General features: G+C 40.1%; 1 protein-coding gene across 1 annotated transcript in view; it reads left to right on the forward strand.

The window, feature by feature from the left end:
* LOC128692795 (organic cation transporter protein) overlaps positions 1-25205 on the forward strand; it is a 305219-nt gene that overhangs the window by 62795 nt on the left and 217219 nt on the right. Inside the window, exon 4 of the mRNA XM_070090136.1 lies at positions 7853-8021. Within this exon, the coding sequence (XP_069946237.1) occupies positions 7853-8021 (169 nt within the window). The remainder of the gene's footprint in view (positions 1-7852; positions 8022-25205) is intronic.

Genomic DNA, 25205 nt, shown 5'->3' on the forward strand with positions numbered 1-25205 from the left:
CACAGTCATACACCTGAAACCTTCGTGAAGGGCTTTATACACTGCCCTGGAACTCCTCTCATAGGCGCATTACCAGCCTTCCTACTTTTTCCACCTTACTCTCCACTGTGAGCGCGATTCCCACCCGCGGTCAAACACCTGACCGGGCACACCTGTGGCGCCTCCACTCACCACATCAGCCCACGGTTTCTTCCCCGGCCTCTGCACCGGGGTCAAGACATAATCGGAATCAGAGTGCGTTGCCGCCCTCTTTCGCCGAACACTCTCTGCATCCATGTTCTGGTCGGGAGATGCCTCACAATGTACCTCTGCCACCACCTCGACCATGGTCACCACTCCTGTAGAAGCGGCACCCGCAGTCAGCTGACTGCCTCTCCTCTCGACATTGCTCTTCTCTGGTCCTTCCACCGACTGTACATCATCCCCAGCTCTCGTCGTCTCAAAAACCTGTCCGTCAACTGCTCTAAAGCCACATCCTCTGCTCGTTCCTCGCCACTCAGCTTGGTCGCCCCTTCCACCAAAGCAGAGACCATAGAGCCTACAGGCATTGATGGGCTCGACCCCACCGTCGAAAACTCTCCACCTCCTCGCTCCAAGAAGAACTATGGCCATTTACAGGTGTCCCGCTGACAGGCCCCGCCATCAGTTCAGGCCCTCGCTCCGTCCCTCTGTCTGCATCCTGTCGTCGCTGCTGCCTCCCACACTGGGCTCCCATATGGTCATAAGTGCCACATAGCCTGCAAGTCTTGTGCTGCCCTGCGTAATACACCATAACTTGTGTCCGAAAGTTCTCTAGGATGACAAACGATGGGATAGAATGTCTTAGCGTCATCTTCAGGTTGAACGTACCTTCCAGCAAACCGGCGTATGCCCCATCTGCCCAAGTACCCGCTGTTGCCAGGTGAACAGTATTGTAACGTTCAAAAACGTTCCTTAGGTCTGCCTCGTCAGCTTCGAAAGGCACATTACGTACCTTCACCCAAGTGTAGTGTCTCGACACATCAATGAGACGAACTCGTATTGCCGTGTTAAAGTCCACACAGCCATCTTGATACTTCTCCACCAGGCGTTCATACACTGCCGTCGATCGTAGCTTGACGAATATTCGGTGAGCCCCATTGAGCAATACTCCATACAGATCCTGATCAGCAATGCCGTATGTGTCGCGAATAATCATAGGTAGTATCACCTGTGCGCACTAAATCAAAGCACACAGTGTTGACACGCCTTCTTGTATTCTGAGCCATCTTGAGAAAATCAAACTGCGTAGGAAGGCCTCTCACCCAGGAGCGTGTGCGCAGCCCAACCACACGGCCCGAGAGTGATGTGGTCAATGTGTGGCCTAAATTACTGTTAGGTAAGGCCAGATGACTGGGATTTTAGCTGTCTGTGCGGTGACACTCTGTAACCAGGTATTTAGCCATGATTTGACTGATGATGGCAAAATTAAAGTTCTTGTAGGTTGGTCACTTGCCAGTGGAAAAACAGTTTGATATACTATCTGAAATTCTTTCACACACAGTGAAAAACCTGTCTGCATTTCACATTTGTCCATCAAATGCATGTTATTAGTGTTGTCAATCACAGCAACTGGCTTCAGTACCGGCTCACCAGTGGTTTTGTTTATCTTGCCTATATTCTGCATTACACTGGGGTGAAAAGTTTTCAACTTAGTCACATGCCATAATGTTTGTGGAAAATAATTTTCCCAAAAATTATGCTGTATATTTTTATAATGTAAATATACCTGATTAATACATTACTATTGCTCTAAAGTGTATTTTAAATAAGAGAATCGACAGGGAAGCTCTGCACCTGCGCTGACAAGCAGGGTGGTACAGGCACGCTAATGAAATTTGCATAATTTTCGTCACTCTAGGAGTTATATTGGGCTTAAAACCTCTCAAATAGGAGCCGAAATTGTTGGATTTGCAGCCCTGCATAATGTAAGCATTGAAACCCCAGCTACGTTGTCTATTTATGTTGAGATTCTGGCCAGTATTTTCTTCATATTTAGGCAGGGGTTTGTGTATATGATACCTGGAGTTTACCTGGAGAGAGTTTCGGGGGTCAACGCCCCCGCGGCCCGGTCTGTGACCAGGCCTCCTGGTGGATCAGCGCCTGATCAACCAGGCTGTTGCTGCTGGCTGCACGCAAACCAACGTACGAGCCACAGCCCGGCTGATCAGGAACTGACTTTAGGTGCTTGTCCAGTGCCAGCTTGAAGACTGCCAGGGGTCTGTTGGTAATCCCCCTTATGTGTGCTGGGAGGCAGTTGAACAGTCTCGGGCCCCTGACACTTATTGTATGGTCTCTTAACGTGCTAGTGACACCCCTGCTTTTCATTGGGGGGATGGTGCATCGTCTGCCAAGTCTTTTGCTTTCGTAGTGAGAGATTTTCGTGTGCAAGTTCGGTACTAGTCCCTCTAGGATTTTCCAGGTGTATATAATCATGTATCTCTCCCTCCTGCGTTCCAGGGAATACAGGTTTAGAAACCTCAAGCGCTCCCAGTAATTGAGGTGTTTTATCTCCGTTATGCGCGCCGTGAAAGTTCTCTGTACATTTTCTAGGTCGGCAATTTCACCTGCCTTGAAAGGTGCTGTTAGAGTGCAGCAATATTCCAGCCTTGATAGAACAAGTGACCTGAAGAGTGTCATCATGGGCTTGGCCTCCCTAGTTTTGAAGGTTCTCATTATCCATCCTGTCATTTTTCTAGCAGATGCGATTGATACAATGTTATGGTCCTTGAAGTTGAGATCCTCCGACATAATCACTCCCAGGTCTTTGACGTTGGTGTTTCGCTCTATTTTGTGGCCAGAATTTGTTTTGTACTCTGATGAAGATTTAATTTCCTCATGTTTACCATATCTGAGTAATTGAAATTTCTCATCGTTGAACTTCATATTGTTTTCTGCAGCCCACTGAAAGATTTGGTTGATGTCCGCCTGGAGCCTTGCAGTGTCTGCAATGGAAGACACTGTCATGCAGATTCGGGTGTCATCTGCAAAGGAAGACACGGTGCTGTGGCTGACATCCTTGTCTATGTCGGATATGAGGATGAGGAACAAGATGGGAGCTAGTACTGTGCCTTGTGGAACAGAGCTTTTCACCGTAGCTGCCTCGGACTTTACTCTGTTGACGACTACTCTCTGTGTTCTGTTAGTGAGGAAATTATAGATCCATCGACCGACTTTTCCTGTTATTCCTTTAGCGCGCATTTTGTGCGCTATTACGCCATGGTCACACTTGTCGAAGGCTTTTGCAAAGTCTGTATATATTACATCTGCATTCTTTTTGTCTTCTAGTGCATTTAGGACCTTGTCGTAGTGATCCAGTAGTTGAGACAGACAGGAGCGACCTGTTCTAAACCCATGTTGCCCTGGGTTGTGTAACTGATGGGTTTCTAGATGGGTGGTGATCTAGCTTCTTAGGACCCTTTCAAAGATTTTTATGATATGGGATGTTAGTGCTATTGGTCTGTAGTTCTTTGCTGTTGCTTTACTGCCCCCTTTGTGGAGTGGGGCTATGTCTGTTGTTTTTAGTAACTGAGGGACGACCCCCGTGTCCATGCTCCCTCTCCATAGGATGGAAAAGGCTCGTGATAGGGGCTTCTTGCAGTTCTTGATGAACACAGAGTTCCATGAGTCTGGCCCTGGGGCAGAGTGCATGGGCATGTCATTTATCGCCTGTTCGAAGTCATTTGGCGTCAGGATAACATCGGATAGGCTTGTGTTAATCAAATTTTGTGGCTCTCTCATAAAAAATTCATTTTGATCTTCGACTCTCAGTCTGGTTAGCGGCTTGCTAAAAACTGAGTCATATTGGGACTTGAGTAGCTCACTCATTTCCTTGCTGTCATCTGTGTAGGACCCATCTTGTTTAAGTAGGGGCCCAATACTGGACGTTGTTCTCGATTTTGATTTGGCATAGGAGAAGAAATACTTTGGGTTTCTTTCGATTTCATTTATGGCTTTTAGTTCTTCCCGCGATTCCTGACTCCTAAAGGATTCTTTTAGCTTAAGTTCGATGCTTGCTATTTCTCTGACCAGTGTCTCCCTGCGCATTTCAGATATATTGACCTCTTTTAGCCGCTCTGTTATTCTTTTCCGTCGCCTGTAAAGGGAGCGCCTGTCTCTTTCTATTATACATCTACTCCTCCTTTTTCTTAGAGGAATAAGCCTTGTGCATACATCGAGTGCCACCGAGTTAATCTGTTCTAGGCATAAGTTTGGGTCTGTGTTGCTTAGTATATCTTCCCAGCTTATATCGGTTAGGACTTGGTTTACTTGGTCCCACTTTATGTTTTTGTTATTGAAGTTGAATTTGGTGAATGCTCCCTCGTGACTAGTCTCATTTTGTCGGTCTGGGGCTCCACGCATACATGTCTGAACCTCAATTATGTTGTGATCTGAGTATATTGTTTTTGATATGGTGACATTTCTTATCAGATCATCATTGTTAGTGAAGATGAGGTCTAGTGTATTCTCCAGTCTAGTAGGCTCTATTATTTGCTGGTTTAAATTGAATTTTGTGCAGAGATTTAAAAGCTCGTGTGAGTGTGAGTTTTCATCAGAGCTGCCTCCTGGTGTTATTACTGCAACAATATTATTTGCTATATTCCTCCATTTTAGGTGCCTTAAGTTGAAATCCCCCAGGAGCAAGATGTTGGGTGCAGGAGCTGGAAGATTTTCCAGACAGTGGTCAATTTTTAACAGCTGTTCCTGGAATTGCTGGGATGTTGCATCCGGAGGCTTGTAGACTACCACAATGACTAGGTTTTGGTTCTCGACCTTTACTGCTAAAACTTCCACTACGTCATTTGAGGCATTAAGCAGTTCTGTGCAAACAAGTGACTCTGCAATGTACAGGCCAACCCCCCCCTTTTGCCTGTTCACTCTGTCACATCTGTATAGGTTGTAACCTGGGATCCATATTTCGTTGTCCAAGTGATCCTTTATGTGGGTCTCAGTGAAAGCCGCGAACATTGCCTTTGCCTCTGCAAGCAGTCCACGGATGAAAGGTATTTTGTTGTTTGTTGCTGGCTTTAGACCCTGTATATTTGCAAAGAAGAATGTTATCGGACTGGTGGTATTGTTGGTACTGGGGGGGGATTTTTTTTCCGGCATTAGTATCTGTATCTGTTGGTTTGGAGTGGAGGCCATCGACTGTGGTTCCACTCCAGGAATGACTGGATTTGGTGTACGATTTCTGCCATTTCCTGCCAGTTTTTTTTCCTTCCTGGCACTAAAAAACCTCTCCCTCTTGAGTGGCTGTGGCTACCCAGGTTTTCCCATGGCCTGGATGTTTTGTATCTTTTTGTCCCCTTTAGATGGTATGCCTGGCAATTTAAGTTATAGCACAGTCTTTCCTGTACTGAAGAGGTACACATTTCAGGGTGAAAAAGCTTACAGGACAAATTGGTGAGTCTTATTATAAATTCTCCTTCAATGTATATGTAATCATTTATTAATTTTAACGTGCAGTCCACATGTTTATATTAATGTTTTTACCAGAATTCCTGGTGATGCATATTTCATTTGAAATTAATATAGGTCAAGATTGACTTGTGAATATGACAGTAGTAGGTATCGAAGGGGGACATTTTTTGTGACCTAGATGTCCTAAAATTCCTACTTGTCTCTGTAACTTTGATAAAAAATAATTATCTTTATTACCATTTACTGGTATGTATCTTATGAGTTACATCCAGGTAAATTTAATTTTCCACAATGTTGTTGCCACTGAGAGCTTGCACCCGAATATCATCGGTAAGTATATTGAATTAGATCATTATACTTGATACTCAAATTGTTCTGAAAAAGTTTATATTGCTTGCTCAAAAGTATTTATAAACACTGTACGCCACTTACCAATATACAGCCTCCACATTTTATTGACCACATCACCAGAGATCCCAAGTAATTTCTGGGTATTTTCAGTTGTCCGTCCTGTGTAGAGAATCTAAAACAGTACCACTGTCGTCATCACAAAAGATAAGCAATTTGATAATAAAGCGATTTTATTTACATGGTAAGTACTGTTCTAAAGACATTCGTCTCTTTATTAATATCAGACTTGTCAGTCACAATGTTTTAGAACCAATAAAAAAAATCACAAAATTTGTTTTTCAAATACATGAAAACTTCCCTTATGATAAACATACCATTTTTCTCAGGATTAATCTTCTCAGAGTAATGCAACGTATGCATAAGCAAGAGGAATAACTATCTAAGAATAAGGTCACCAAAACTTGGAGTTCAATATTTAGCAATGTTGCTCTTATGTGCAAGTGGTATGACCATAATTGCAAAAAAAAAAACACGTTTTTGTCACATTGGTGTCCTTTAACTCATGCAGGTGCGATAGTATTGAAACATTTGAGTTTGCCATTTATACATGTTAAATGAATTTGTTTACCACACAAGAGTCCGAGGTTACATTACAATATGGTTCTATTCCACTGTTTATGTCATTAAATGTGGAGTATTCCTGCAAATTCCATGTGTGGTCTGGCAGTGTTTTCCGTGGTGGTGAAGTACTTGGCAACTGTGCACTGGGTATAGCACTTGGCACACTTCTCCAGCTTGTACTTCACTTTATATTGTATGTGTACATGTAATGAGAATTCAGTCGGATGAGGACCAGAAAGGTCTACAAAGGGGTCTGGACAGGCTGCAAGGCTGGTCCAGAAATTGGCTCCTAAAGTTTATCCCCCACCAAGTGCAAAGTCATGATGATCGGGGAAGGACATAGAAGACAGCGGACAGAGTACAGTTTAGGGGCCAAAGACTGCAAACCTCACTCAAGGAAAAGGACCTAGGGGTGAGTATTATACCTAGCACATCTCCTGAAGTGCACATCAACCAAATAAATGCTGCAGTATTTGGACAATTAGCAAACCGAAGAATAGCATTCTGGCACCTCAGTAAAGAATTATTCAGGACTCTGTACATAGTGTATGTCAGGTCTATTCTTGAATATGCAGCAGCAGTCTGGAACCCACACCTAGTCAAGCACGTCAAGAAATTAAAGAAAGTGAAGAGGTTTGTAAAGCAACTAGTCCTGGAACTGAGGGAAATGTCCTACAAGAAAAGGTTAAGGGAAATCAACCTGACGACACAGGAGGACAGGAGGGAGAGGGGAGGAAATGATAACATATATAATGTTGAGAGGAGTTAACAACGTGGACAGAGATATGATGTTCCAGAGATGGGACACAGTAACAAGGGGTCACACTTGGAAGTTGAAGACTTAGGAGAATCACAGGGATGTTAGGAAGTATTTCTTCAGTCACAGAGTTGTCGGAAAGAGGAATAGTATAGAGAATGATGTAGTGGTGGTAGGATCCATACAAAGCTTAAGAAGAGGTACGATAAATCTCCTGGAGCAATGAGTTGACCTAGTACCCCCAGCGAAGTGGCAGGGCCAGGAGCTGTAAATCGACCCCTGCAACCGCAATTAGGTGAGTACGCACACTCTATCGACAAGTATCTTTGACAACAAGTAACTAAGATTAATTATTTAATATTTAACCTTTCTAATTTATTTAATACAGATTGCGCAATAAGAATACCCTTATATAATGAACATAGTCATTTTAATTTTAAAAATAAAACATAGGAAAAAGATCAGTATCGGTCGAAAACTGGGTATCAGTATCATAGTTTTGGTGTCATCCCATTCCTTGTTTTAATAGGAGATTTATATTTTTTGCAATACTTTTTGTCCCTTTGGTAATAAACATTTTTAAGCACGAAAAGGTTTACAGTGATACAGTTTACCAGATGTAAATTGCAAGACAGAAATATTCATGAACTTGCAGTGACTGTTTCATTCCCTCTTTTTTTTCAGCTGTAGAGTTTATTGGCGTTAAATGGCGCACATTTTGTGGGATTATCATTCAAATATCATTTGCACTTGGTGAAGCTATGACTGGAGTGTTGGCTGTCTTCATCAGGGACTGGCGTTGGCTGCAAGTTGCTGTCACTGCTCCTGCTCTTCTGCTTATATCTTTTAATTGGTATGTACAGTTTGTACATGTACCATTTGCAATCACTACAGTTACTTCTGCTTTCCATCTTATATGTTACACATTTGATATATACAGTTTGTGTATGAATTAGTCAGTGAATGAATTAAATAGTGTATGAAATAGTGTATTAATTTTGGTATTAGGTATCTCTAATGAGGCGTCTAAAATTTTTTTAGACGATTTTGTTTCTTTTTGGTGCACCTTGAGAAGCAATTATTTAATGAACTGTGACAAAGTTTCAATAAGATCGGCTAACAAACAAATGAGAGAAAAAATATTTACTGAGTATGGCACTTGGCAGCACGAAACTTCATAGTGGCACTGCAAGTGACTCGGCTGGCACTCCTGGCTAATAGAACATGCAATATACCTTGTCTTCAGGCCGAAAAAAAATACATTTGGTATGCTTTTGACATTCCCCCTCCAAAAAAAAAAAAAAATATTTGAGATTTTCCAAATGTCTGTACTTTAGAAATTCAAACACACATTATTTGTTTATTCATTTATTTATTTATGTTTATTTGGACATGATACATGGTTGTACAAGGAATTATAGTAGTTGGATGTATATGCCAAAAGCCCCTTGTATGCAGAGCATTATAGGCAGGCTTAAATTAACTTAAGATTAACTAAGCAATGATAGACTCGTTGGTAAAAAATTACAGTAAACAATTTATAATATGAAGTACAATTGAGTATTGTAAACAATGAAACTTGAACATTTCAATTATGAAGCATTATAGTTGTACAATTAAAAACATAGTTTGATGAAGTCACGGGTTTTACAACTATGAAATACAGTTATTCAATATTTTTTTAGTTGCGGGTGAGTGTTTTTTAAGAAGAGTCTTGAATTGATAAACAGTGTTTCTTTTGTATTCACAGGTAATGAATTCCAAATTTTTGGGCCTTTTATATGCATTGAGTTTTTACATAGTGTGAGATGGACACGGGGAACATCAGAGAGTGATCTGTGCCTTGTGTTATGGTCATGTGTTCTGTTGAGGTTGGTAAGGAGAAGTTTGAGGGGAGGGTTTATATCTGAGTTTAGTATTCTATGCATGTAGTAGGCACAATAATAATTATGGATGTTTTGTACAGTGAGTAAGTTTAGAGTTTTGAATATTGGTAGAATATGCTGTCTGCAGGGGGAATTTGTTATTCTGACTACAGCCTTTTGTTGGGTAATTAATGGTTCGAGATGATTTATTGTTGTTGAGTCTCATGCACAGATTCCATAGGTGAGACAGGGGTAAATGAGTGAGTGAAATAGGGCAAGGAGAGCTGATTGTGGGACATTGTACCGTATCTTCGATAATATGCCTATGGTCTTGGAGACTTTCTTGGAAATTTGTTGTACATTTGTTTGGAATTTGAGCCTGTTATCAAGGTGGATTCCTAAGAACTTACCCTTTGTGGGCTTTGTGATAGGTGAACCGTTAATCATTATGTTAAGTGGAACATCTGTAGTTCTGTTCCCAAACTGAATGAAGTAGGTTTTGTTAATATTGAGAGTAAGCTTGTTAATCATCATCCAGGTAGATATTTTCTGTAATTCAGAATTTACAGTATTGGCTAGCATGACTGGGCTTGGGTGAGAGAAGACATATGTAGTGTCATCTGCAAATAATATGGGTTTGAGCAGTTGAGATGTATTTGGTAGGTCGTTTATGTAAATGAGAAAGAGAAGAGGGCCAAGGACACTTCCCTGTGGGACACCAACTGTAATTGGTTGTGTGGAAGAGTTTGCTCCATTTTTGTACAAATATTGGCTTCTGTTGCTAAGACATGACTTTAGGGAGTTGAGGGAGTGCCCTCTTATACCATAGTGTAATAATTTTATGTGTAACAAATCATGTTCAACTATATCAAAAGCTTTACGTAAATCAATGAAGATTCCCAATGGGACTTCTTTTTTCTCGAGTGCGGTGTATATTACTTCAAGCATGTTTATAATGGCATCATTCGTATTTTTATTAGCCTTGAGCGCAAACTGACAGGGGTTGAGTATGTTGTGGGAGATGAGGTAGGAATATATTAGCTTATGAATTAATTTTTCAAAGATTTTAGAGAGTAGGGGTAAGTTGGATATTGGCCTATAGTTATTCAAGTCTGCTTGATCTCCCCCTTCATGTATCGGGGTGACCCTCGCTATTTTGAGAACTGTGAGGAAGGTAGAGGATTCGATGGATTTGTTATAGAGTGTTGCAATAATTGGTGACAGTACTTGTGAAGCTTTTTTGTATATAAAGGGTGGTAATGTATTTAAATTTCCTGCCTTGTTCTTTAGTGTGTTGATAATAAGTAAGACTTCGATTGGGTTGGTTGGAGCTAGGAACAGTGTGTTCGGGTAGGTGCCAGTGAGGTAGTCATTAGGTGGGGTGTTTGAGCTTGGGATTTTACTCGCCAGGTTTTTTCCTGTTGTGGAGAAGAAAACATTGAGTCTGCTGTTTCAGTCAGTGGGAGTGGGAGTTCATCTGGTTTTGTTAGTCTGATTGTTTTGTTTCCTGGTATCTTTTTTGTTCCTAGAATTTCAGATAGGGTTTTCCAGGTCTTTTTTATATCACCTTTTAAGTTGGATAATCTGTTCTCGTAATACAATTTTTTTGCCCTTCTTATCAGGTTGGATAGGATTGACGATTAATGTTTTGTTTGGTCCCTGGTTATTTGACCCATTCTGTATTGTTTTTTATATAGGTTCTTTATATTAATGGATTTGAGGATGCTGGGTGTTAGCCAGGGACTGTTCAATCTCTTAGCTGTGATCTGTTTAGTTTTTTTTTAGGGCAGTGCTTGTTATAGAGGTATTGGGTCTTTTTTAGAAAATTATTAATGCATTCATCAGTATATGTATAGATTTCTAGCTCTGTTTGCCAGTTGATGTTTGTCATTGCTGTTATGATGTTATTAATGGCTGTCTCATTATGAAGTTTGAAGGTAACTTTAGTAGTGTCTTGGGGTAATTTACCTAGATTGGTTATGAGAAAGGTAGGGTAGTGGTCTGTGGTGTTATCTGTGATTACTGATTTTAAAGGGGATATGGTGTTGGTCCAAATGTCGTCCAATAGGGAAACACTAGTCTCGGAGATTCTTGTAGGTTTTGTTACTGTTGGTATCAACAAGCAGTTACTCATAGTGTTTGTGAATTCAGTTACATGTGGGTCCTGTGAGTAGTAAGTGGTCTTTGTTCTTGTGTGCATCAGTTATCATGCTTCCAAGTATTTCACTACAACGGCTAATATTTGACTGTGGTACTCTGTAGATGTTTATCACTGTGAGAGGTTTTTGTAGGTATTTTGTTTGAGTTTAGCTATTATATATTCTCCATGTCATCCCTTGTGCATGTATTATTGATACATTCTAGATGGCCTGAGTAGTATATAGCTGTGCCACCCCCTTGTTGGTCTGGACAGCAGTTGTGTATGGCTGTGTAACCAGGAATGGCATAGACATTTGTAGTGTCTGGCTTTAGCCAGGTTTCAGAGTAATGATGGACATACTGGCATGCAGGGGAATTTAGTAATGCTGTGAGGTCATCGTAATGTTTGCTTAGAGATCTGACATTGTGGGTAAAGACAGTTATGTTGTTGTTGGCTCTGAGAAGTGTCTTTGCTTGTTCTGCTGTATAGCAATTACAGTTGCTGTTAGATTCATTTGAGTCATTTAGTGAAAGGTTGGTATCAGGATCAATGCTTGTAACCATAAGATTTATAGTTAATCTATAACTAGATTTAAGAATAAGACAATGTAAATATATTAAAGCTAAAAACGAAGGAGCTAGGGAATATCTAATGCACGCTGGTCATATAGAGTATATTCACTAATAAACATAATAAAATTTAATGTTGTCTATGTATTGCGCTAGAATAAACTAAAGTACAACTAGGTATAATCAAATAATATAAAATAAAAATTAAAAATAGCACCAGATTCTCACTTGTAATTTCACTAAGTCGTTTTCATGAACTAAAGTGTAACTAGATATAAATTGATAAGATAAAATCACAAATTAAGGTAACACAAGTATAATAAATGGCAATGATTTGGTTGTACTATGATAGTAAGATGGTAAACAGGATAACAAAAAAGTTGGAGTTGAATATACAAGCTTGAAAAAAAATTGGCAACAATAGGTTAAGGAAAGTATAAAATAAAGTTGGGTTATAAAGTCTAAAAATAAAATAGGGTAATAATAAAATGTTTAAAATAAGATTGGGCAATAAAGTATAAAGTAAAATTGGGCAAGTATAAAATTGGGTAATAATAAATAGGACAATGAAATGGTAAGTTGCAAATATTTTATGAGGTATAATGAAAAAATAATACTTATAAAGAGAGAGATTTGGTAGATATTAAGACTATGAGGTAGAATGGTCATTGAATACAAAAGTTACATTCAAAAGTAATTGGGGTATTGGAAATTCTTAGGGAACAAATTTTATGGCAGTATATAACTGTTTCAGGCAATTCATAACACTAAATGAGGACATAGGGTATAAGGAGCACTTTATTCTTATTCTGTTAGTCCAGCCTCACTCAGGAATGTTTTAAGGTCGTATTCCGTAGGGATGAAGTATCTCTTCCCAGTGGGCTGTTTCCTAACTGCGATTTTTCCGTCCCTCAAAAAGCACTGATGGATTTGTTGGGCATGGCGTAATTTTCGTAGCCGATAAAGGAGGCTTTGTCTTGTTTTAGTAAGGCACTCATTGACGTATACATCAGTTTTCATAGACATGGATGTTTTTGGTAAATTGTTTCTTTGTAGGCTGGTTTTGAATTTTAATAGCACTGTTTTTTACCCGCTTGGTAGCCCATTAGTTTGCAGTCTTTTAGTTCATCACTACTTATGTTGAGGCGAAGGTGGTCCTTGATAAGCTGTAGGGTGGTCTCCATGCAAGTCTCTTGGGTGACTGTGGGTGGAAGATGTTTGCTATTAACTACAACAGCGTCAGAGAGCTGTTGTTGTTCATTATGGTCTTGGAAGTTGGTAATGACATTGTCAAGTTGTTGATCCACTTTTGATCTTTCTTCTATAATGTTGGTAGTAAACTGGGTGAATTGGTCTTTAAGGGAGTTGATGGTATCCACGGACTGGGTGTGAGTGTTGCTTTGCTGTTTCAGAGTCTAGTTTATGTTCTAGAGCAGGGATCTTGCTGAGGTACTGTGCATTGGAGGTTTTAAGTTCCTGCATTTCCTGAGTTAGATTGGTGATTGTTTGGTTCTGGATCATAAGCAGTTTAGCTATTTCCGGGTCGGTAATCTTCTTGACATCAAATCCATAGAAGGAGTTGTCTTGGACTGTGGTGGCGGCCATATTTGTTGTTGTCTGTCGTGTGTTGTGGTCATGCAGGTTGGTGATGAGGGTTGTGTCCTGGCTGAGACAAGACATTGTCATTGAACATGTCGCATGCACGGCCTGCAACAGCTTTGTCAGGGTGATGCTCCTCCCAAAAATTTTCCACCCTAGTCCACATTGCACACATCTCCATAATCTCTGAAGAAAGCAACTTCTTCCCTCTCTCTTCCTTTTCTTCTGAAGCAATTTCCTTAGCTATGGTCTGTTGTTGCAGATTAAGGTCTAACAGCTCTTCAGTGGTTAGCTCTTCATTGTGGTTCTCCACCAACTCTTCCACATCCTCACCACTAACCTCCAGCCCCTTGGACTTTCCCAATACCACAATAGATTCCACAGCTGGCATAGGGTCCTCAGGGTCAGCCTCAAACTCGGTCCTCAGGGTCAGCCTCAAACTCTTCAAAATCTTTGTCGAGTACAAATTCTGGCCGCAATTTTGTCCAAGCAGATTTCATCGTCCTGGAAGTCACTCCCTGCCAAGCCTTACCTATAAGGTTTATGCAATGGAGGATACTGAAGTGATCTTCCCAGAACTCTCTTAGGGTCAATTCAGACTCCGAGGTTATGTTAAAGTACCTTTGAAACATTGCTTTGGTGTAGAGTTTTTTGAAGTTTGAAATGATCAACTGGTCCATGGGCTGGGGTAGAGGAGTTTTATTAGGGGGCAAGAACTTCACTGTGATGAAATTAAACTCCGTCACCATTTGCTCTTCCAAGTCTGGAGGATGAACAGGAGCATTGTCCATTACCAGGAGGCACATGAGTTCCAATTTATTTCCAGGAGGTATTTCTTCACACTGGGGCCAAGCACTTTATTGAACCAATCAAGGAAAATGTCCCTCGTGACTCATGCCTTACTGTTAGCCTTCCATATCACACACAAATTAGCCTTTGCGACACAGTTTATCTTGAACACTCTTGGATTTTCTGAGTGATACATTAGTAAAGGCTTCACTTAGAAATCCCCACTAGCATTACCACACAACATGAGAGTTAGTCTGTCTTTCATATGCTTGTGTCCTGGGAGTGCCTTTTCCTCCTGCGTGATGTAGGTCCTCTTTGGCATTTTCTTCCAAAAGAGGCCTGTTTCGTCACAATTGAACACTTGTTGGGGGACGAATCCTCCAGCCTCTACATAGTCCTTGAATTCAATTACGAATTTTTCAGCTGCATGTTTGTCTGAACTGGCAGCCTCATCATGCCGTACAACATTGTGTATGCCACTTCGCTTCTTGAAATTTTCGAATCAGCCTTTGCTGGCCTTGAATTCACCTACATCAGCACTCGTTCCAGACCTTTTCTTTACGAGATCGTCATGCAACTGCCTTGCCTTTTCGCAGATTATCGACTGCGTAACACTATCTCCTGCTAATTCTTTTTGTTTGATCCACACCAGCAACAACTTCTCAACATTGATTATTTGCGATCTCTTTTTCGTTAGCATATTCACCCCTTTCACAACATTAGCTTCCTTGATTTCCTTTTTTTTCGCCACGATCCTGGAGAGCTCCGCCACACGCACTCACTTTCATATTTTTCTATGATCTCTTCCTTTACTTCAATTGTGTTTCTCACTTTCTTTACCAAAGGGCTGGTATTAGGAGCTTTCTTTGTGCCCATGGTGGCTTATTTAGCAGTTGCAAGCACTAAAACAAATGAAATATATTGAAAAATGTATGTGAACCCGTGAGTGATCGTCACTCGCCGAGATACAATGCCAGACTGACATTGCATGGTGTTTGTGTGCCCTAGGCGGCTGGGAGGCCGCTCGGACACGTTTCATATGACCGCCGATTTCTAAACCAAATCACAAAATCAAGCCAATATGTTGACGAGGAAAGTCGCCGATTTCCAAAATTTACGATATTCAAGGATTACGAAATTCAAGGGCCCACTGTATATCACAAAGTCACTTGTATGCTCAGAACAACTAAATGCCTCTAATGATGCAGTTAAAGTTTTAGCAGTAGAGATCGAGAACGAAAATCTGGTCATTGTGGTTGTATACAAGCCTCTGGATGCAATGTCTCATCAATTCCAGGAACAGCTTGAAAATTGAGCACTGTCTGGAAAATCTTCCAGTTCCTGCCCCAACATCCAGGGTGATTTCAACCTACGACACCTAAAATGGAGGAATATAACAAATAATATTGTAGCAGAGATAACACCAGGAGGCAGCTCAGATGAAAACTCGCAAACACACGAGCTTTTAAATCTCTGCACCAAATTCACCTTAATCCAGCAATTAATAGAGCCTACTAGATTGGAGAATACACTGGACCTCATCTTTACTAACAATGACAATCTGATATGAAATGTTATCATATCCAAAACAATATACTCAGACCACAACATAATAGAGATCCAGACATACATGGGGAGAGCCCCAGGCCAACAAAATATGATCACTCATGAGGGAGCCTTCACCAAATTCAATTTTAGTAACAAAAACATAAGGTGGGACCAAGTAAACCAAGTCCTAAATGATATAAACTGGGAAGATAGACTAAGCAACACGGATCCTACTCAAAGTCTAGAACAAATTAACTCTGTGGTATTGAGGTATGCTCCAGGCATATTCCCTTAAGGAAAAGAAGGAGATGTAAACTAGAAAGAGAAAGGCGCTGCCTATACAGACAAAAGCAAAGAATAACAGAGCTGCTACAAGACACCAATATATCTGCAATACGTAGGGAGACACTGGTCAGAGAAATAGCAAACATCGAACTAAAGCTAAAGGAATCTTACAGGAGTCAAGAAATGCGAGAAGAAGTAAAGAAAGAAAGAAACCCAAAATATTTCGTTTCTTATGCCAAATCAAAGTCTAGAACAACATCCAGTAGTGGGCCCTTACTTAAACGGGATGGGTCCTACACAGATGAACTCAAGGAAATGAGTGAGCTTCTTAAGTGCCAATATGACTCAGTTTTTAGCGAGCCACTAACCAGATTGAGAGTCGAAGACCTAAATGAATTTTTTATGAGATACAGAATTTGGTAGACACAAACCTATCTGATATTATCCTGACGTCAAATGACTTCGAACATGCCCATGCACTCTGCCCCAGGGCCAGACTCTTGGAACTTCGTGTTCGTCAAGAACTGCAAGAAGCCCCTATCACGTGCCTTTATCATCCTGTGGAGAGGGAGCATGGACACGGGGGTCGTCCCACAGTTACCAAAAACAACAGACATAGCCCCACTACACACAGGTGGCACTAAAGCAATAGCGATAGGGCTAGCATCCCATATTATAAAAATCTTTGAAAGGGTTCTATGTAAGATCACCACCCATCTAGATACCCATCAGTTACATAACCCAGGGCAGCATGGGTTTAGAACAGCTCGCTCCTGTCTGTCCCAACTACTGGACCACTACAACAAGGTGCTGGATGCTCTAGAAGACAAACAGAATACAGATGTAATATACACAAACTTTGCAAAAGCCTTCGACTAGTGTGATCATTGTGTAATAGCGCACACAATGCGCGATAAAGGAATAACAGAAAAGTTGGTAGATGGATCTATAATTTCCTAACAAATAGAACACAAAGAGTAGTAGTCAACAGAGTAAAGTCTGAGGCGGCTACGGTGAAAAGCTCTGTTCCACAAGGCACAGTACTCGCTCCCATCTTGTTCTTCATCCTCATATCGGACAGGGATATTAGCCACAGCGCAGTATTTTCCTTTGCAGATGACACCCGAATTTGCATGACAGTCTCCTCCATTGAAGACACTGCAAGACTACAGGCGGACATCAACCAACTCTTTAAATGGGCTGCAGAAAACAACATGAAGTTCAATGATGAGAAATTCCAATTACTCCGATATGGAAAACGTGAGGAAATTAAAATTTCATCAGAGTATAAAACAAATTCCAACGACGCAATAGAGCAAAAAACTAATGTCTAAGACCTGGGGGTGATCATGTCAGAGGATCAAATACAAATTCAAATTCAAATTCAGATGTTTATTTTTCTGTATAGACTGCATTGTGTGGTTTACATACTATAAAATAATTATAAAATAAAATACTTATTACAAAGGCCACTCGTATTGTAGATAAATGGTTCAGAGAACCGACATGTTGATAAATTAGACACATGTGCCACTCTTGGGTATCTTTATTGAGGAAACGTTTCGCCACACAGTGGCTTCATCAGTCCATACAAAAGAGAATCGTGAAGAACAGGAGGAGAATGAGGTAATCAGTCCCTCAACCTTGAGTCGTTGTGCTCAGTCCATCAATCTTGAATAGAATAGATACCCAAGAGTTGCACATGTGTCTAATTTATCAACATGTCGGTTCTCTGAACCATTCATCAACAATCCTGTCAGACACTGCAACTTCTTTGGATCTTATTACTTGGGAATTCTTCGCTTGCACGACCTACTTCCACATTGAACAAATGTGACACCACCTACGACTGCTGCACCTCTCCTGCCTACGGTATATAAGCCACTTCTCCGCTCATATGCTGTATTCTGTTCAAGATTGTTGGGCTGACCACATCGACTCAAGGTTGAGGGACTGATTACCTAGTTCTCCTCCTGTTCTTCACGATTCTTCTTTGTATGGACTGATGAAGCCACTGTGTGGCGAAACGTTTCCTCAATAAAGATACCCAAGAGTTGCACATGTGTCTAATTTATCAAGGCCACTAGTATGCCTAGGCATTTCGGGCAGACTAATACTATTTCTTACTCTATACTGACACAGGTTATGAATCATACTAGAGAGGTAGCTGTAGTGATTAACTAGATTTACAAAAGTGAATTAGTTCAAAACATTTAAAAAATTAACAATTATTTTATTAATTAATGGGAATGGTCTCATCTTGGCATGATACAGAACCATAACATTGTATCAATTGCATCTGCTAGAAATATGAGAGGATGGATAATGAGAACCTTCAAAATCAGGGATGCCAAGCCCATGATGACACTTTTCAGGTCGCTTGTTCTATCTAGGCTGGAATATTGCTGCACACTAACAGCACCTTTCAAAGCAGGTGAAATTGCTGACCTAGAATATGTACAGAGAACCTTCACGGCGCGCATAACTGCGATAAATCACCTCAGTTACTGGGAAAGCTTGAAGTTCCTAAACCTGTACTCCCTAGAAAGCAGGACGGAGAGATACATAATTATATACACCTGGAAAAGCGTAGAGGGACTAGTACCAAACTTGCACACGAAAATCACTCTCTTCCAAAGCAATAGACTAGGCAGATGGCGTAACATCCCCCCAATGAAAAGCAGGGGTGCCACTAGCACGATAAGAGACAACATAATAAGTGTCAGGGGCTCAAGACTGTTCAACTGCCTCCCAGCATACATCAGGGTGATTACCAATAGACCCCTGGCTGTCTTCAAGCAGGCACTGGACAGGCACCTAAAATCGGTGCCTGACCAGCCGGGTTGTGGCTCGTACTTTGGATTACGTGCGGCCAGCAGTAACAACCTGGTTGATCATACCCTGATCCACCATGAGACCTGGTCACAGACCGGGCCGCGGGGGCGATGACCTTTGGAACTCTCTTCAGGTATAGTACAGGAAGCTGTGGAGCTTATTTCCAGCATCCTGGAATAGCTCAGATTACTTACAAAATCCACAGTGGCAGAGCTTCAAACGTTCAAAGTGCCAAAAAAATCGACTACGTTAGAGAGTAAAATCAAATATATAGTCTAGATAATATAATCTGTTCATCAACTTTGTAGAAAAAGTTTTTGAGGTGGTCAGTCTCTTAGCGTGTGGAAGAGTTTACCTCCATAATCTAGAACAAAATGTTCCAGATTATTTTATTTATTTATTTATTTATTTATTAATTTGAACATGATACAGAGAAGTACAAAATAATACAGTTAAATGCAGCATGCCAAAGCCACTTGAATGCATAGCATTACGGGCAGGCTTAAAATTAACTTAAGATTAACTAAGTAATGAAGTATTCAGTGGTAAAACATTATTGTAAACAGATAATAATTAAGCACAAATGAGTATTACAAAAACAGGTCGTATGGTTGCTTGCATTGCTGTACAGTCAGTATTTATTTATTTATTTGTTTATTTATTTATTTAATTTGAACATGATACAGAGAAGTACAAGGAATGCAATTTTTAAAGTGCAACATGCCAAAGCCACTTGTTTGCAGAGCATTATGGGCAGGCTTAAAATTAACTTAAGATTAACTAAGCAATGATATATTCAGTGGTACAAAAATTATTGCAAAACAGATAACAATTTAGTACAAATGAGTATTATAAAGACAGGTCATATGGTCATTTACTGTGTTGCTGTGTAATCAGTAGAATGGAGTATTCTGTTAGGTAATGAAGTTAAATAGTAACAAAGTTTGATTGGGTCACAGGTTGACATTTATGAGATACAATATTCAGACATATATGAGATTGTAGATAAATGGTTAAAAGAACCGACATGTTGTTAAAATAGACACATGTGCAACTCTTGGGTATCTTTATTGAGGAAACGTTTCGCCACACACTGGCTTCATCAGTCCATACAAAGGATAAACTTGAAGAACAGGAGGAGAATGAGGTAATCAGTCCCTCAGCCTTGAGTCGATGTGTTGAGCCCAATCTTGAATAGAATACGGCATAGGAGCGGAGAAGCAGCTTATAAACCGTATGGCAGGAGAGGTGCAGCAGTCGTAGGTGGTGTCACATTTGTCCTATGTGGAAGTAGGTCGTGTCCAAGGGTTAGGCAAGCGAAGAATTCCCAAGTATTAAAATTAAGATCCCAAGAAGTTGCAGTGTCTGACAGGATTGTAGGTAAATGGTTCAAAGAATGTGAAGGCTTACTCAGCCCTGTAATAACTTCAGACAGTATTACCAAGGCTGGCTCCTCCTCAGGAAAATTAATGAATAGAAAAAGAAATAATAACAGACAAACATAAACACTTCATTATATAGAAAATATAAAATATAAAACACTTAAATATGAAAAATTAATCCTACATTAAAGAAAATGAAAAATGAAAAATATAAATGATAGCTGAATTCAACGCTAATATATATATAGGGGTGTCTGGTGTTAGTGACACTGAGTGTTGAAATCGTAGCCGTTGCCGATGATGGGGGGGGAGGGGTCGCAGGTGTTGGTTACAACCCACTGGCTAGTTCTTCACAGAATAGCCTTGAGTATTATATCCCGATGACAGGAAAGCAGGTCCTTTAACACTGCAATGATGAGGGGTTACGTCCTGCAATTTCTTACAGGAGCACAGGTAATTAAATCCAAAAAGGGGAAGTCTCAGGACGTTAGTCCATCTCCACCAGTTCTTCTCGTTGATTGACAGGTGACCCTCTCTGTCATCCAAGCTGAAAAGATAGACAGGTTACCCACTGCTTAAATAATCACTCTCCATGATAAGTACAATACCTAAAAGATGTGGTGATTATTACAACAGTCAACATAGAGCAAGGCTGAAAAGACTAAGTTGATTATTGGTCAAAAGTGAAGCTTTCAACCCATAAATCCACTAGAATACAAGGCAGGCATGTACTTACAGTAGTGCTGGGAGCTGTGAGTCTAGTGATTACTGTTTGGACCAGAGCCCCACACGTCACCTTTCGGGGGGGGGGGGAGGAGGAGGGGAAGGGATAGAGGGAGCTAGACTGACCCTACCTTAACAAGCAGCCGGCAATCAAACTATCACTTTCGGGGTGGGGGAAAAAGGCAGGAATAGCGGGAGCTAGACTTACCCTACCTTAACAAGTAGCCAGCATTGAAACTATTGTTACTATATACTCCCTCGCTACTCCTATCTATTGAACTTTTCCCTCACAAAGAACAATTTATCAAGTTTATCCTTTGTATGGACTGATGAAGCCACTGTGTGGCGAAACGTTTCCTCAATAAAGATACCCAAGAGTTGCACATGTGTCTAATTTAACAACATATATGAGATACAATTTATGAGATACAATTATTCAATATTTATTTAGCTGTGGGTGAGTAAGTGATTTTTGAGAAGAGACTTGAATTCATAAACAGACAGTGTTTCTTTTATATTCACAGGTAATGAATTCCAGATTTTAGGGCCTTTTATGTGCATTGAGTTTTTGCATAGCGTGCGATGGACACGAGGAACATCAAAGAGTGATCTGTGTCTTGTGTTATGGTCATGTGTTCTGTTGAGGTTGGTAAGGAGACGTTTGAGGGGAGGGTTTATGTCAGAGTTAAGTGTTCTATGTATGTAGTAGGTGCAGTAATAAGTATGGATGTTTTGTATTGTGAGTAGGTTTAGAGTTTTGAATATTGGTGGAGTGTGCTGTCTGTAGTGGGAATTTGTTATCATTCTGACTGCAGCCTTTTGTTGGGTGATTAGTGGCCTGAGATGGTTTATTGTTATTGAGCCCCATGCACAAATTCCATAGGTGAGATAGGGGTAAATAAGTGAGTGATATAGGGCCAGGAGGGCTGACTGTGGAACATAGTACCGTATATTCGATAGTATGCCTACGGTCTTGGAAATTTTTTTGGAAATTTGTTGTACATGTGTTTGAAATTTGAGTCTATTATCAAGGTGGATTCCTAAGAATTTTCCCTCTGTGAGTTTTGTGATAAGTGATCCATTTATCATTATGTTAAGAGACACATCTGCAGCTCTGTTACCAAACTGAATGTAGTAGGTTTTGTCAATGTTTAGAGTAAGTTTGTTGGTCCTCATCCAGGTTGATATTTTCTGTAATTCGGTATTTACAGTATTGGCTAGCATGACTGGGCTCGGGTGAGAGTAGGCGTATGTAGTGTCATCTGCAAATAGTGTGGGTTTGAGTAGTTGCGATGCATTTGGTAGGTCATTTATGTATATGAGAAAGAGAAGAGGGCCTAGGACACTTCCCTGTGGGAAACCAACTGTAATTGGCTGTGCGGAAGAGTTTGTCCCATTTGTGTACACATATTGGCTTCTGTTGCTGAGGTATGACTTTAGTTAGTTGAGGGAGTGTCCTCTTATACCATAGTGCGACAATTTTATGTGGAGCAAGTCGTGGTCAACTGTATCGAAAGCTTTACGTAAGTCAATGAAGATCCCCAGTGGGACTTCTTTTTTCTCTTTTGCTGTATAAATATGTTCTAGCATGTGGATAATAGCATCATTAGTATTTTTATTAGGCCTGAACCCAAATTGACAGGGGTTGAGTATGTTGTAGAAGATGAGGCAGGAATAGATACGCTTATGGATTAATTTTTCAAAGATTTTAGAGAGAGGGTGTAAGTTGGATATTGGCCTATAGTTATTCAAGCCTGTGTGGTCTCCTCTTCTATGGATTGGGGTGACCCTTGCTATTTTGAGAACTGTAGGAAAGGTAGAGGATTCAATGGATTTGTTAAAGAGTGTTGCAATGATTGGTGACAGCACCTGTGACACTTTTTTGTATATAATGGGTGGTAAGGTATTTAAATCTCCTGTCTTGTTTTTTAGTTTGTTGATAATAAGGGAGACTTCAGTTGGGTTAGTCGGAGCTAGGAATAGTGTGTTCGGGTAGTTGCCAGTGAGGTAAACATTGGGTGGGGTATCTGAGCTTGGGATTTTATTGGCAAGGTTTTTTCCTATAGTGGAGAAGAAATCATTGAGTCTGCTGTTTCAGTAGGTGGGAATTGGGGTTCATCTGGTTTTGTTAATTAAATTTCGCTATTTCCTGTTATCTTTTTTGTTCCTAGTATTTCTGATAGGGTTTTCCAGGTCTTTTTTATGTCACCTCGTAAGTTGGATAATGTGTTCTCATAATACAATTTTTTAGCTCTTCTTATTAGGCTGGTTAGGATTGAAGAGTAACGTTTTGTTTGGTCCAGTAATAATAAAATTAGAGCAAATAAGTGGGCAGTTTTATTAAACAAAGTACTTCCCATCCTTAATAAAACAAAGACGATTTACTATTTCTATATTTAATAAAGTTGAAATGTGATAATGTAATTGTTGAAAGGAAAAACGGCAGATAATGTATGCTTCGTGTGACTGTGGTGTAATTATCTGGATCTCTAAACTCTCTGGAGAGAGTAACTGTATGTGACATCATCTATACAGCGGCACCTCCAGTTTCGAACAGCTCCCAACTCAAACAATTATGTAAGTGTATATTTCTTAGTGCTTTTGTAAGTGTATTTTTGGGGGCTTGAAACGGACTAATCTAATTTACATTATTCTTTATGGGAACAAATTCGTTCGGCATTGTCACTCGAACAGCCTTCTGGAACGTATTACGTTCCACTGTATTAACGATATTTTGTCATCTTTCGTCCTTCCTCTTTATTCTTTGGTGTTTCTCTTCTGTTCTTTCTTTCTCTTTCCACCTGAGAGGAGACTTTTGTGTCCTCACTTCACATCAGTCCACATAAGCATTTTCTTCTGGTTGAAAAGAAGTTGGATCTCATAACTCTAATCGAAATAAAGTTGAAGTGGGTAGGAAAATTTCGGTGGGGAGAAATAAATGAGATAAAGTCAGAAGTATCTGAGAGAGTTAGAGCTAAGGAAGGGGTAGCAGTAATGTTGAAGTATCAGTTTTTGAAGGAGGAGAGACAATATAAATATTTATATTAAAAAATTAAGTGGATTAAATTAAGAGTCGGATGCAAAAATTTGGTTATAATGCGTGTATATGCACGTTAAGAAGAGAGAAATGTAAAGGAGATAGATAGATAGATAGAGAGAGAGAGAGAGAGACACACACAGAGAGAGAGAGAGAGAGAGAGAGAGAGAGAGAGAGAGAGAGAGAGAGATGTTAAGTGAGTGTTAAACAACCTTTGAACTAAGTGAGAAAGTCTGGTAAGGCACCTAAATGCTGACATAGAAGAAATGCTTATAGAGGATGTACTAGGTTAGTTTGGGGTATCAGGTGTGAATGATAACGGGGGGAATTTTATTGAAGTTTTTATAGAAAGGGGTTTGGTTATAGGTAATACATATTTTAAATAAAAAGGATTTAGAGCATATGATAGTAATTTGTTGGACTATGTATTTGTAGATAAAAGACTGATGGGTAGATTTCAGGATGTGCATGTTTGCAGAAGGTGCACAGATATATCAGATCACTTTTTAGTTGTAGCTACAGTGAGAGTAAAATGTAGATGAGACACAAAGAAAATGAAATCAGCAAGTAAGACAGAAGTTAAGGTTTATAAGCTTAAGGGAGGAGGCAGTTAAGGTAAGATATAAACTACTGTTGGAAGGAAGATGAGCTAGTGAGAGTACAGGCAATGAGACAGAAGAGGTATGGGGAAGATTTCAGAATGTAGTGTTCGAGTATTTAGTAGATGTTCGTCGTTACTGGAAAGTGGGTGCGGTAGAAAGAAGAGTGAGTGGTGGAATGATGAGGTAAAGAGAGTATTAAGACATAAAAAGTTAGCATATGAGAGGTTTTCACAAAGTAGAAGTGATACTGGAAGGGAGGCATATAACGAGATAAAAAGATAGGTCAAGAGAGTGATGATGGAATGCAAAAAGAGAGAAACTGAGAGAGCAGATGAGATATTGTCAACCATTTTTGTTGAGAATAAGAAAGAGTTTTGTTGAGATTAATAAGTTGAGAAATCCGAGGGAACGGATGGATTTGACTGTTAAAAGTAGGAGAGGAGAGTTATTAGCTGGAGAGTTAGAGGAATCGGGAAGATTGAGGGAATATTTGGAGGAATTGTTAAATATTGATGAAGATAGGGAAGCTGTGATTTCGAGTATTGAGTAGGGAGATATATCTTCTTGTACAAGTGAAGAAAAGCCAGTTGTGAGTGTGTTGGAGAAGTGCACGAGGCAGGGAATAGAATGAAAGGGGGTAAATCAGCTGCTATTGATAGAGTA

Source organism: Cherax quadricarinatus, chromosome 30 (genome assembly GCF_038502225.1).
Source record: "Cherax quadricarinatus isolate ZL_2023a chromosome 30, ASM3850222v1, whole genome shotgun sequence".
Classification (NCBI taxonomy): domain Eukaryota; kingdom Metazoa; phylum Arthropoda; class Malacostraca; order Decapoda; family Parastacidae; genus Cherax; species Cherax quadricarinatus.